The following is a 13,228-nucleotide window of genomic DNA, read 5'->3' on the forward strand; positions in this document are numbered from 1 at the left end:
CTGTTAAGTTCTTCCATTCGTTTAGTAGAGACAGGGGAAAAAAAAAGCCTCCCTCTAAGAATTCTGAGTCTACATCTTTATGGCTACGTCTACACGTGTAGCCAACATCGAAATAGCTTATTTCGATGTTGCGACATCGAAATAGTCTATTTCGATGAATAACGTCTACACGTCCTCCAGGGCCAGCAACGTCGATGTTCAACTTCGACGTTGCTCAGCCCAACATCGAAATAGGCGCAGCGAGGGAACGTCTACACGTCAAAGTAGCACACATCGAAATAGGGATGCCAGGCACAGCTGCAGACAGGGTCACAGGGCGGACTCAACAGCCAGCCGCTCCCTTAAAGGGCCCCTCCCAGACACAGTTGCACTAAACAACACAAGATACACAGAGCTGACAACTGGTTGCAGACCCTGTGCCTGCAGCATAGATCCCCAGCTGCCGCAGAAGCAGCCAGAAGCCCTGGGCTAAGGGCTGCTGCCCACGGTGACCATAGAGCCCCGCAGGGGCTGGAGAGAGAGCATCTCTCAACCCCCCAGCTGTTGGCCGCCATGGAGGACCCAGCAATTTCGACGTTGCGGGACGCGGATCGTCTACACGGTCCCTACTTCGACGTTGAACGTCGAAGTAGGGCGCTATTCCTATCTCCTCATGAGGTTAGCGACTTCGACGTCTCGCCGCCTAACGTCGAAGTTAACTTCGAAATAGCGCCTGACGCGTGTAGACGCGACGGGCGCTATTTCGAAGTTGGTGCCGCTACTTCGAAGTAGCGTGCACGTGTAGACGCAGCTTATATGTCATCGAAGATTTCTCAGATGAGTGACAGTTTATTTTTATTGCTGATTAGCTGTTGTGATAGTGATGAATCAGCTTCACTTAATTTTAATTCGTTTAATTTTATATCTAACAATTGTGCATTAATAGATTTGTCCATATTTCTGTGTATCAGAGAGCAGAGTGGTCCATTGCCCGTTATTCCCAGTGGCTTGATGACCATCCCTCTGAAAAGGACAGGCTCATTCTCATAAGGTAAAAGCTATTATACTCCTATTTGAATTAATATATTACCATGAAGCAGTGTTTTAGCTGAGAACCCAGGACTGCTCTTGGGAAGTAAGATGTGAGCTGTAGGAGCTTAGTTCCAAAGAGTGTCCCTTTCTGCCCATCTTTAGAAATGAACTGCAAAGGGTTTCCCCAAAACATGACCCCTAAACTATCCTTTATGAGCATTTTTCCTCTTTTAGAATTCAACAATTGCTACATTTTCACAAAATTACCTTGTTAATATCTTGAGAAAACTAGATTTCATCCTTCCTGCTTCTTATACTAGAAGTGAGTGAGGTCACAGCCATAAACTAAGAAATTAAACTAGGTGCTCATATGGAAAACCTTTATTTATGATAATTGTGATTACATTCTTTCTGCCAAAGAAGCGAAAGTCAGCACCTTAGGTTCTATATATAGGAGATAGTACCCATCTCAGATTATGTTAATGTAAAGCACTAACGACTGCTTCCCTTTACAGTTTTTTTTTCTGATTTGGAAACTTAGAGAAGATTTTTTTCTCCTTTTCTTTTCCCTTACTTACTGATCATCATTTAATCAATTATCCAACATGCTAACAAAGTCTGGTAGTTAAGTCCTCTCCCTGACTTGTTTTAACCTATTATTATTCACTGTATAATTGACTACACGAGGAAGCAGTGAAACATTCTGTAAAAAATGATGTCTAAAAAGTACACAAAGAAAACAAATGGAAAGTATTTTTCAGTCTCCAATCTTTTTCAGTTCTAAAAAACTTAAAAGCTACAACAGTAAATGAAATGCACTGGGACAAAGTGGGACCTCGAAGCTGATGTGTCCCTTTTAGCAGATATTTTCAGAACTCAATTAGCATTTGGAAATCACTCTTTCTTGACAAGACCACGCAAACAGTTGACCATGTGACCTCCTCAATTTCTAAGCCTGGAGTCCTTTTGGAGCACTGAATTCATCAAAAAAAGCAGTCAGAGCCAAAGGTTGACATTTGATTGGCTTACATGGCATATGAAATGCTTACAAAGGCCACTGTTAAATCTTTGCTGTGGAGAATGGGGAGGAAAGTCATAGACTCATAGAATCCTAGGGCTGGGAGAGACCTCAGGAGGTTATCAAGTCCAGCTCCCTGCCCAGAGCAGAATCAACCCTAACTAAATCATCACTGCCAGAACTTTGTCAAGCCAGGACTTGAAATCCTCTATGGATGGAGGTTCCACCACCTCTCTAGGTAAAAGAGCAGCATTTCAAACCCTGCAGGGCTTCTGATGCTGCTAGAATCCCTCCTGGGGCTTCCAGGGATGCATGATGGAAATGCAGCTCTGCTGAGCTAGCTCTTGTGCTTTGCCAGCTCAACCCTTAGCTGCAGACAGAGCTCGCTCTCTTTCTAAAAGACAAAAGAAGAGTTCATTAGTCAGTGTTTGTTCTACCCTTATCCAAGTTATCTTTCCTCGTAAAGTTCAAAAAAAAAAAAGTTTTAATTGGGCTTAGTGTTAGAATTAGTTAGTGTCATCACCATGCCGGGTTCACCAGGCTTCAAGCAATGTGCAACATGCAGGGAAGCCATGCTGGCCTCTGATGGCCGTGCATCCTGCATTAAGTGCCTGGGTGAGGGTCACCCAACCCAATCCTGCACTCATTGCTCTAGGCTCACGGCGTGAGCTCGGTGGGACTGAGCTAATAGGCTCAAGACTTACCTGTATGAGAAGTGTCTCCAATCACTGGCCCTGGAGGAGCCCTCTGCTGAAAAAACGGCATGGGAGATCAAGGCACATACTCTGCACATCCCTCTACCTCGGACAGCACCCCAACCACCAAGGCAGGTCCCTCCCCCATGCATTCCTGGCCTCCGGCACTGTTGTCGCAGGCTGTGCCAGTTGAAAAGGCTGCCACAATGTACCCAGAATCGTCTAACATGGCATCGCTCAAGCAGGCGCTCTTGGAGTCAAGCCAGCAGCATTTGGTACCTCTGACACCGTCAGCACCACCAGCTTTGGACACTTCTACTGCTGGGCATAAGAGGTCATCAAAAACTAAGACCCCACCATCCGTGCTGGATATGGAGCGCAAGCGGCACTGCTCACGTGAGGTACCTGACTTAGCACCGCACAAGTCCAGAGCTGAGACAGTGCCCCACTGTTGTGCAACACCGGACAAGGCATCGAAACGGCACTGGGATGCTGCCTGGCCTAAGCCTCCAGCACCGGAGCATGGTATGACATCCAAGTGTCACTGTGAAAACTCGCTGCCAGGAACTTACACAGCACCAGTTCCAGCAAAGCCCAGCTCAGCGCACCATGTGTTCTCGGCACTACCCCCATCCCTATGTTCATGTAGACATTTGGGGTTCTCGCATGGGTCATGGCCCAACCAACCACCCCAAAAGGAGTGTCTTTTCATTGCAACACACCAGTCATACACACTCCAACTGGGAAGACATACCACCTACGACGGCTTACCCACAACCACTGCCACCCTAGTTTGTACACCACTGTCTATATATCCCCAAGAGCCTGCTCCTCACTGGTTGCCTTGGTAGGCACGGTTGCCTTGCTCCTTTTCTCCACCAGCACTGTCCACTGTGTCCCCGGACTGCCCTGTGTCGCCACAGCCCACCATGTCAGCGACATATCCCGTCGCAGTGCTCTGAGGCAGAGGACTCCCTGTTGGAAGGTGAATACAGGAGCCCACTGCACCACTCCTCCTCTTCACTGGATGATGCCGTAATCTTGGTCTCGTCTCTGCCCACAGATGACTCATGGGCTTTTCAGGAGTTGTTTCAGCGGGTGGCCTAGGCTCAGAAGGGCCTACAGGCAGAGCAGGTCAAGTAGTACAGGCTTTTCTGCATCCTGCAGCCCACCCCCCACCTCCTCCAGAATTACGCTGCCTATGGATGAAGCAACTGTGGACTCCATGAACGTCATCTGGCAGATGCTGGCATCCATTCCTCACACCAGCAAGAGGGCTGGTAAGAGGTATTTTGTGGCGCCCAAGGACACTGAGTTCCTATTCACCCATCCACAACCAAACTCGCTGGTGGTTGGCACAGTCAATAACAAGTCCAAGCCCTTCTGTTCCACTCCTCAAGATAAGACAAGCAAAAGCAGCACATCATGGGATGCAAAGTTTATTCATTGGGCAGTTTGCTCCTGTGAGTGGCAAACAACACGGCATGCTGGCTGACTATGACCACCTCAGTTATTCTAAACTGCAAGAGCTGGTTCCCTTCTTACCAGAGCAGCAATATCTGACCCTCATAAATGTCATACATAAAGGGCATACCACTGCCTGTATGGTGCGCCAGTCTGCTGTGGACGTGGCAGACATGGTGGCTAGGATTGCAGCCTCCTCTGTGGCCATGAGGTGCACTTTTTGGCTCCAACCCTCACAGTCCCCTAAGACCTTCAGCAGAAGGTGGAGGACGTACCTTTCTACAAACAACACCTGTTCAGCACAAAACCAACAAGGTCCTGTATTCCATGAAGGACTCTCGTATGACACTGTGCACGCTGGGGATGTACACCACCCCATTCAAATGGGCTCACTACTCTCCCTATCAGTGTCTGTGGGAGCAGTTCCAGCAGCAGCTACAACTCTACAAGTGCCATAAGAAGCACAGGCCTCAGCGGCAACAACACTAGCAATTCATGGTGTCCCACCCTCAGCAGTCCAAGCAGCAGTTTTGAGGGTTTGGTTGGGAGCCTGAGAGATCTTCCTGCTCCAGCTGTCTCTCAGTCTGGTTGCCATCTATTCCACCACCACTTCCACCCCTTTTTCCATCACTGGGCTCCCATTATTTGGACAAGTTGGTCCTAGAACTAGTGGCCCAGGGGTATTCCGTCCCATTTACCTGTACCTCCCTCCACCCATCCCGCTATCCTGTCCCTGTTCAGGGACTCTTCTCATGAGAATCTGCTCGAGAAAGAGGTTCTGCACCTCCTCAGCCTGGGTGCCATTGAGCCGGTCCCAGCAGAGTTTCAGGGCAGCAGGTTCTACTCCCATGTACTTCCTAACCCAGAGCAAGAACAGGAAGTGGAGTCCCATCCTCAACCTCCAGCGGCTCAACAAATATGTCCTGTATTGACATTTCAAGATGCCAACTCTCGTGACCATGGTCCCAGCCCTGGACAAAGAAGACTGGCTCTTGGCTGTCTTTCCACATCGCAATCCACCTGGTGCACAGGCGCTTCCTTTGTTTTACAGTGAGGTCCTGCCACTACCAATACCAGGTCCTCCCATTTGGGCTCTCAACCATGTCCAGGGTGCTCTCCAAGATTCTGGCAGACGTCACCTACGACGTCATGAGGTGATTATCTTCCCATATCTGGACAGTTGTCTCATAAAAGGGCACTTGTTTCCAGAGGCCCTTCACATCACATGGTAAGGGTCACCACAGACCTCCTGCTCAGCCTCAGCTTCCACATAAACTACAAGAAGTCCATGCTTCAACCTGTGCAATCTCTAGAGTTCACTGGGACCCACATAAACACTACCATTGCTGGGGCTACTCTTCCTGTTCAAAGATTCCAGGCCCTGTGCGACCTTATCCTCGTGGTGTGACTGTCTCCCATCATCACAGTACACGTCTGTCTCAGACTGCTAGGTCACATGGTCGCCACCACATACATGCCCAAGCTGGTCAGACGGTATATGCAGTGCCACCAGTCCTGGCTGGTCACATGCTATGCCGTGGCCAGAGACCCACTGTCCAAATCAGTAGCTGTCCCACCACGTGTTCTTGCCTCCTTAGTGGTGGACATGTCCAGACAACATTCTCGCCGGGGTGCCATTCCACCAATTGCCCCCTTCTATTACCCTCACTATGGATGCCTCCCTTATGGGATGGGGGGCCCATTGGGGTTCCCTTACAGTCCATGGCAAGTTGTCCTTCACCACGCAAGTGCTCCACCTAAATCTGCTAGAGTTCAGGGCAGTCCACTATGCTTGCCAGCATTTATGGCAACATCTCGCTTGAAGAACTGTCAGCATTCTCACAGACAACACCATATATATGTATTACATCAACCATCAGGGTGGGGTTCTGTCCCCATCCCTGTGTGCAGAAGCTATAAAACTGTGGACATGGTGCCTTCAGCACCACATCACTTCAGTGGCCACATATCTCCCCAGGGTACCGAACATGACTGCAAACACCCTCAATCGATTGTTCGGTAATCACCACGAGTGGGAAATCAGCAGTGTGGCCCTCAAACACATGTTCCACCTTTGTGGGCAGCCATACACAGAATTGTTTGCAACCCAAATCAGCAGAAAGTGCCGTCACCGCGGGCCTGGGGTGGCACTCTCTTAGAGATGCTTTCTCCATCAAATGAGATGAGTCCCTTCTTTACGCATTTCCTCCCCTTCTCTTAATTCACAAGCTTCTGGACAAGGTCAGACTGAATCAGGCTCACCTCATCCTGATAGCTCCAGCCTGACCGAGACAAACCTCATACCCTTACCTGTACCAGATATCAGTGGCTACTCCATATCTCTTCCTTCCCTTCTGCAACCTTCTGTCTCAGGACTTGGGCTCCACCCTTCAACCTGATCCGCTCAGGCTGCGCCTTCACGCGAGGCTCCTTCATGGTTCCACGATGCCCCAGTTGCATTCCCTGAGGGGGTGAAAAGGGTTCTTGTTAACAGAAGAGAGTCCACCCATGAGTCCTACCTGTACAAGTGGACGCAGTTCTCTCAGAGGTGGAGTGCTAATCACCCTAACACTGCGCCCCTTTCTGTCCTCCTTGATCACCTTCTGCACCTGAATGAGTCAGGCCTCAGCCATAGCACTGTCAAGGTGCATGCTACGGCATTGGCAGCATTCCACTGAGTGGGGGATGGGATCTCCTTCCTCACCCATCCTGTCACTGAACGCTTTTTGACTGGTCTGCAGAACACTTTTCCATCAGTCTGTCCATGTACTCAATTGCCTCATGGAGCCGCCCTTTGTGCCCCCGGTGACATGTTCCTGGCTCCATCCGTTGAAGATGATTTTTAGTCGCCATCACATTGGCCAGGAGGGTCAGGGAGCTTGTTGCTCTGATGAGCGAACCTCCTTATACAGTGTTTCCCAAGGATAGAGTGACTCTTTGCCCTCATTCTAAGCTCCTCCCTAAGGTTCGCTCTCCATTTCATATCAACGAACTTACCCGCTTACCTGCGCCATCCCGTGGCTGCACTTTGATCCCGCGCATGTGGCGTGGCATACCCTGGGCGTTCAGGCATTAACCTTTTACATCGATCGCACAAGCCTTGGCGTAAGTCTCCTAGGCTCTTCCTCTGCTTTGTGGATCGGTCCAAGAGCCGTCCTGTTTCATCTCAACAGCTGTCCAAGTGGATCTCCACTTGCATACACACCTGTTATGCTCTTCACTGGAAGGACCTTCCAGGTGCTGTCACCATCCATTCTACCAGGGCTGTATCTTAGACAATCTCCTCTCTCAAGAACGCACCCCTTATGGACATATGCAAGGCAGCGACGTCGTCTTCGAGCAACACGTTCGCACAGCACCATGCTGTTTTGTCTTCGATCGCTTCCTCCATTCAAGTGGGTCAAGCAGTTCTGTATACTGTAATCATTACTGGCCTCCAAACTCACCTCCTACTTCTTTATAAGTCACCCAGAATGGAACATCCACAGGGATGCTACTTGAAGAAGAGGAAGTTACTCACCTTATGCAGTAACACTGGTTCTTCAAGATGTGCCCCCACCCACCTCCGTGGGTGCTCCACTTCCCTCTCTCCTTCCCCTGCTTTGGAGCGTCCTGCCCTGTTTGCTAGGGTAAAGAGGGAACGGAGGAGTCTGCTCCACGCATGTGCCAGATAGCACAAGGAGGCGTTACTGCACATGCGTGGGAAACCGGTGGCTACAAAAGAATCTCCAAGTGATGGCGCAAAGATGCAGCAACACCCAGAGTGGAGCAGCCACAGCAACACACATCTCGAAGAATCATTACTTTACAAGGTGAGTAACTTCTTCTTATCCAGTCAACAGTCAGGGCCAGGCCTTTGGAGGAGGTCCTTTACCATTAAGGGTTTTCATGGTCAACAGACACCACTTAAAACTGGTCTGTCGTGGGTCAATTTCTGATTCTGTTTGTACTCTGTAAACCTGTTAACTGCTGAAGCCAATGAACTCACACCAGGTATAATTACACTGGTGTAATAGAGATCAAAATCTGGTCCTGTATATTAAATCAAGAATCTGCTAAACGTTTCCATAGTGCGGATTATGTCTTAGAAATTGTTTCAATGGTGTCCCCTTTCTCAGGCGCCCTGGCAAAGATCAGTTTTTGAACTTCAGTATTAGATCATTCATGAAACAAACTTTATTTGGTCCACCATGGTAGTGAGTACAAAAATATGACCAGTCCATAGTGTTGTTTTGTGTTACAGGTGCCAGTTTTCCCCTTCATACATGGGCTGTTTAAATTTCTCATTCAGTCAGACAAACCTAGAATCAACCAATTAGATTAGTGATTGACTGACACTGGTAAGTCTGAAGTATAAAAACAAAGGCGAAGCACCCAAACAACACAAGCTTGTTCTTAAAAACAGTTGGATAGGAGTTATGTTTGGTTGGTAGAACTATCACACAATTATTTGAGGCAATTGTTGTGCAAATGTTAATAAAATAGAGTGATCTCCCTACTTGTTTTGGGTTTTGTTATAGCTTTTGTTATATTTTGATTAAACAGAACCATATAGTGGTAGTTTATAACATATAATTGTCTATAGTAGGGGTCAACAACCTTTTTGAGGCAGAATGCGGAAATATGACCTTTTTACCTCTATGTACAGTCTGAATGTCGGTGATACTTTTTAAAGTCACTATTTCTCCTACTTACAACAGCTTCATTAATAAATAAATTAAGATGCAGAACTTTACTCTTTAGGTGGCAGTTGGTAGCATTAGCTGGTCTTTTATTAATTCACAGGCAGCCTGGCTTTGAGCAGGCTCCCAGCTGCATGAGGGATGAGGAGTAGGGCCAATGAAAATGGGTTCACGTACCACTCGTGGCACCTATGCCAGGGTTGCTGACCCCTGGTCTATATCAACATTTCCATGGGTATCTCTCTTTGCCTTAGAGTTTACACAGCAAACAACACAATAACAAAATAATAGCACTACTTGTAAAGCCATTCATGGCCCTGATCCTGTAATCTGACCTGTTCATGCGGATCTGTGTGCCTTTATGGGGCTGTGTACATTAGACGTAGTAGTAGTAGTAGTAGTAATAGTATTTGTATTACTAGCATATTTAGGAAGCTCAGTCATGAACCATGAATGAGTCCATTGTGCTAGAAAGTACACAAACACAGATCAGACTGACTGCGCCCCAGGAAGCTAACAGCCTAAGTAAGGGTTTATCTTTGGGAATCAGATGGCAGGACTGAGGCCTTAGTATTCTAAGTATATAAATATTAATGAATTAGCAATCCATTACACTGGATTCTGCTGATATTGCTTTAAAGGACAGTATCCAGACCATAGTTTTGTTAATTTTAATTTAGATCTAAATCTTCATGATCTGAAGGAACATGTTATAAAAAAAAAAAAAAAATCTAGTCTTATATAATCAGCTTGTCCTGAATTCCAAGAAAGCTGATGTTTTTGCTCAAGCAAGTGAAGTAATTTAATAAATGCTTTAAAATCCTCTTCTCTTCTTCTTCATGTGGGAGGGCATCTTAGATTTTTTTTTCTTACATCTGATGGGATTTTTCATGAAACATTAATATATGCAGAACATCCCGCCAACCCTCTTGCTGTAGCTTTCTCTTACAAATGAGATCCGTAATGTATATCACGTCTGATCTTTTGAAATGGAAACAGAATTAATGAGCAGAATTTATGTCCTTTTATTAGATTAGAAGATGCGGAGTATAGAGCAATATTGGGTCTAATCCCTTTGAGACCAGGTTCTGTAGATTTACATAGACAGGGTTTCTGCCTTTTTCTTAAACATTTGGAATATACACGTAATTTACATCTTTCTGTATGACAGTATGATCTAGTTTATTGTTCAGTGCTGTGTGTTGCATGATTATTTATTTCGTCCATAATGCAACTAATCCTTTGACTGCTCCTTATTTATAATGTACTCTATAGGAATACATTAATATACTGCTGCTGATACCGAACTGCCTTGGTAAAATGATGCACCAATAATGTGATGACAAACTGTTTTATTAAGTGTTGTAAGACAGGTTATCTTCCCAAAGAGATTTAGATAGGAAGAAACCTCGGTTTTGGCAGCATTAGTTAAACATTTTGTAAGAAGTTACACAATGTCACACTCTCAGCCAGCTAGGAGTGAAATGTGACAGCATTTTTCAATTACTGAGTTCCCTGTGTCCCATGCATCTTACCGTCATTATCCTTATTGCCAAGGGACCCATCTCTGAGTGTCATGATGCCTACATGCTACAATTATAATTACATTATTTCCTTCTAGGAGGAACAGCTGCACCCACCCCCCTCAAATTTAGTTCCTGAGTTAGAAATTGCTGCATCCCAATTGATAAACCAGTCTGGTTTTAACTGTATGCATCTTCAGCCAACCTCTGGGGCTTGAGGAAATGATGATGTTATTCTCCAGTCTCAGAACATCACCTCCGTCTTTCTCTCCCTGCCAGAGCTTTGTCAGAGCCTTCTCTTATGAAGATTGTAGAGGATTTCATTCAGGGCCAGATGGATGGAAAGTTCCTGTCAAGTTGCCATGGTGCCTGGTGGTGCCTCAGTTTGAGCTGTTTTGAATTAAACCATGATTAGGCAAAGATGAAGCATGACACTTAAATGGGAGTGTCTCAGGCAGAGTGTGGTCAGACTCCACTGGCTTCCTCAGTAACTACAGTAAACTGTGTTTTAACCAGCATTCAAACAACCAGGATTCTATATTAACTGGCTTTCTGTCCTGTGTGTGTCCAGCTGGTGGCTTCTCTGCTCTCCCTCCCACAGCAGCTCCCCATGTGGGGCAGCCATGCATGAGCTGCCCGCAGTGGCTCTGCATGCTGTGTGGCACCCTGCCCAGAGTGGCTCCCCATGCTGCACCCCACCCAGAGTGGCTCCTGGTGTGGCTGTCTCAGTCACTCCCTGTCTTGGAGCAGCTCCCTCCTTCCAGCCAATGGGGGCGATTTTCTGCAGCACAAAGAAAATTTTCTCTTGGCGAGTAGGTGCAGTGCCAGCACCTGAGCTTGCTGAAGCTCTGCAGCCAATTGATGGAGCAGTGGCAGCTGTGCCCTCCCTACAGCCATCCAGCTTTAACTGAAGTCTGTTTGAGTAGAAGCCCCACGAGCTCAGCATACGAGCCAAATATTTAGTTGCGGCAAATTGGCCTCCAGATCAATTCCTCTACTGGGCCAGGATTTTCAATGGAATAGTTCATCTTTGCTCATTTCACCTGTACAGGTCAGCATCTGACAGGAACTTTTCTTCTTTCTGGGGCTGACAGGATGCTTGAAAAATATCTGACATATTTGAATATCTGGCAACATCCCAGTCCCAGGGCTGCCAGATCTCCCAAGTTCCTATTCTCTGAGTGGCTACTGCCACTGGAAACTCCACATTCATGTGCTACCAGAACCATAGCTACTTCAATTTATCTGCCCCTAGACCACTCAGTGCTGCTCCTTAGGAAAGCTACTGCGCTGACTACAGTGAATGGACGAAGCAGATGATTTCCCACACACTATTTCTTTGCGTAGCAGTATGCTTGTACCCTTGTGTTGTATGTTTACTTACGAATTGCGCATTCCACAGGTGTTACACTGCCCAAGCCAACAGTTCTCATCAGAGTTATAATAAAACCTACATTTACTGAAGGCAAATAGGTGCAATAATCCTTCAGTAATAATCCTGGCGGTCAGGAGAGCAAAATAAAAATTTTAAGAGACTATACCTGGCACCTCTTGTGCAGATAAAGGGGCGTCTCAGATACAATAAGAAAAGGTGTTACTAAAAGTTTGGTGACAGTTACTATATTAAATAGGATTTCATGGCAAGCTGTAACTAGTGACTCCCAGTTGCCTTTACAATTTTTTAAAAAACTTTCACTAAAGACACAGAAAAGAGAACGAAATCAGTTAAAGCATTTGAACCTTTTGAAACAGTATTTTATTTTCTCATTTCTGTTGTTGCCTAGAGTCTTCTGTAGAAAAACCCCTTCTCTGGCAGTCTTTTGATGGAATGGAAGATGGTATTTACTGTCTCTTTGGGGAACAAGATGGAAAGTTTATTGAGATGATTTTGAGCTGCTATAGTTACAAATGTTTTTTCTGAGGAAATTCAGGAGAGGACAATGATGATGTTATGGGCATCCATGGAGGCCGTATATCCTTGGTTCTCAGCTCTCAAGAACATGATGGTGATTCTAAATTGGTCTCTCTCTAAAATTCTCAAATTCCTTTATTATGAACTGGTGTTTCACTTTCAACCTTACCTCAGGTTCACACTCTACAAATCTGTGTTGTCCAATATGCTTCCCATTCACCACGGCTACGTCTACACGTGTCCCAAACTTCGAAATGGCCATGCAAATGGCCATTTCGAAGTTTACTAATGAAGCGCTGAAATGCATATTCAGCACTTCATTAGCATGCGGGCGGCAGCCGCGCTTCGAAATTGACACTCCTTGCCGCCGCGCGGCGCGTCCAGACTGGGCTCCTTTTCGAAAGGACACCGCCTACTTCGAAGTCCCCTTATTCCAATGAGCTCATGGGAATACGGGGACTTCGAGGTAGGCGGCATCCTTTCGAAAAGGAGCCCCGTCTGGACGCGCCGCGCGGCGGCAAGGAGCGTCAATTTCGAAGCGCGGCTGCCGCCCGCATGCTAATGAAGCGCTGAATATGCATTTCAGCGCTTCATTAGTAAACTTCCAAGTTTGGGGCACGTGTAGACACGGCCCACGTGTGGCAAACGGGGCAGTGCAATGTGGCAAAATGCCACTCAGCGGCTCAGTAGAGCCGCACACATGGGGCACCCCTCCTCCCGCTCTGTACACATGCCTCACCACAAGCATGTGGCGGCAGCGGAGGAGGCAGCCCCTGGACTTTTTTCCCTGGTACAGCTCCTGAGGCTTTGGCAAGAAGCTGTGTCTGGGATCCGCAACGCTGCCCCAGTGTGGCTTTTGGGGCTGGGCAGCTCCAGCGGTGCAGCTCTGAATCACTTGTTGGGGTAGAGGGGGGATAGGGTGC

The 13,228-nt window shown here is 47.0% G+C and overlaps 1 protein-coding gene across 1 annotated transcript in view; it reads left to right on the top strand.

Annotated features, from left to right (window-relative positions):
• The window catches only part of COG5 (component of oligomeric golgi complex 5), a 367,281-nt gene that overhangs the window by 349,684 nt on the left and 4,369 nt on the right, over positions 1 to 13,228 (top strand). The window contains exon 21 of the mRNA XM_075016386.1: positions 951 to 1,030. Coding sequence (XP_074872487.1) covers positions 951 to 1,030 — 80 coding nt within the window. The remainder of the gene's footprint in view (positions 1 to 950; positions 1,031 to 13,228) is intronic.

The sequence above is a fragment of the Carettochelys insculpta genome, chromosome 1 (assembly GCF_033958435.1).
Source record: "Carettochelys insculpta isolate YL-2023 chromosome 1, ASM3395843v1, whole genome shotgun sequence".
Taxonomy (NCBI): domain Eukaryota; kingdom Metazoa; phylum Chordata; order Testudines; family Carettochelyidae; genus Carettochelys; species Carettochelys insculpta.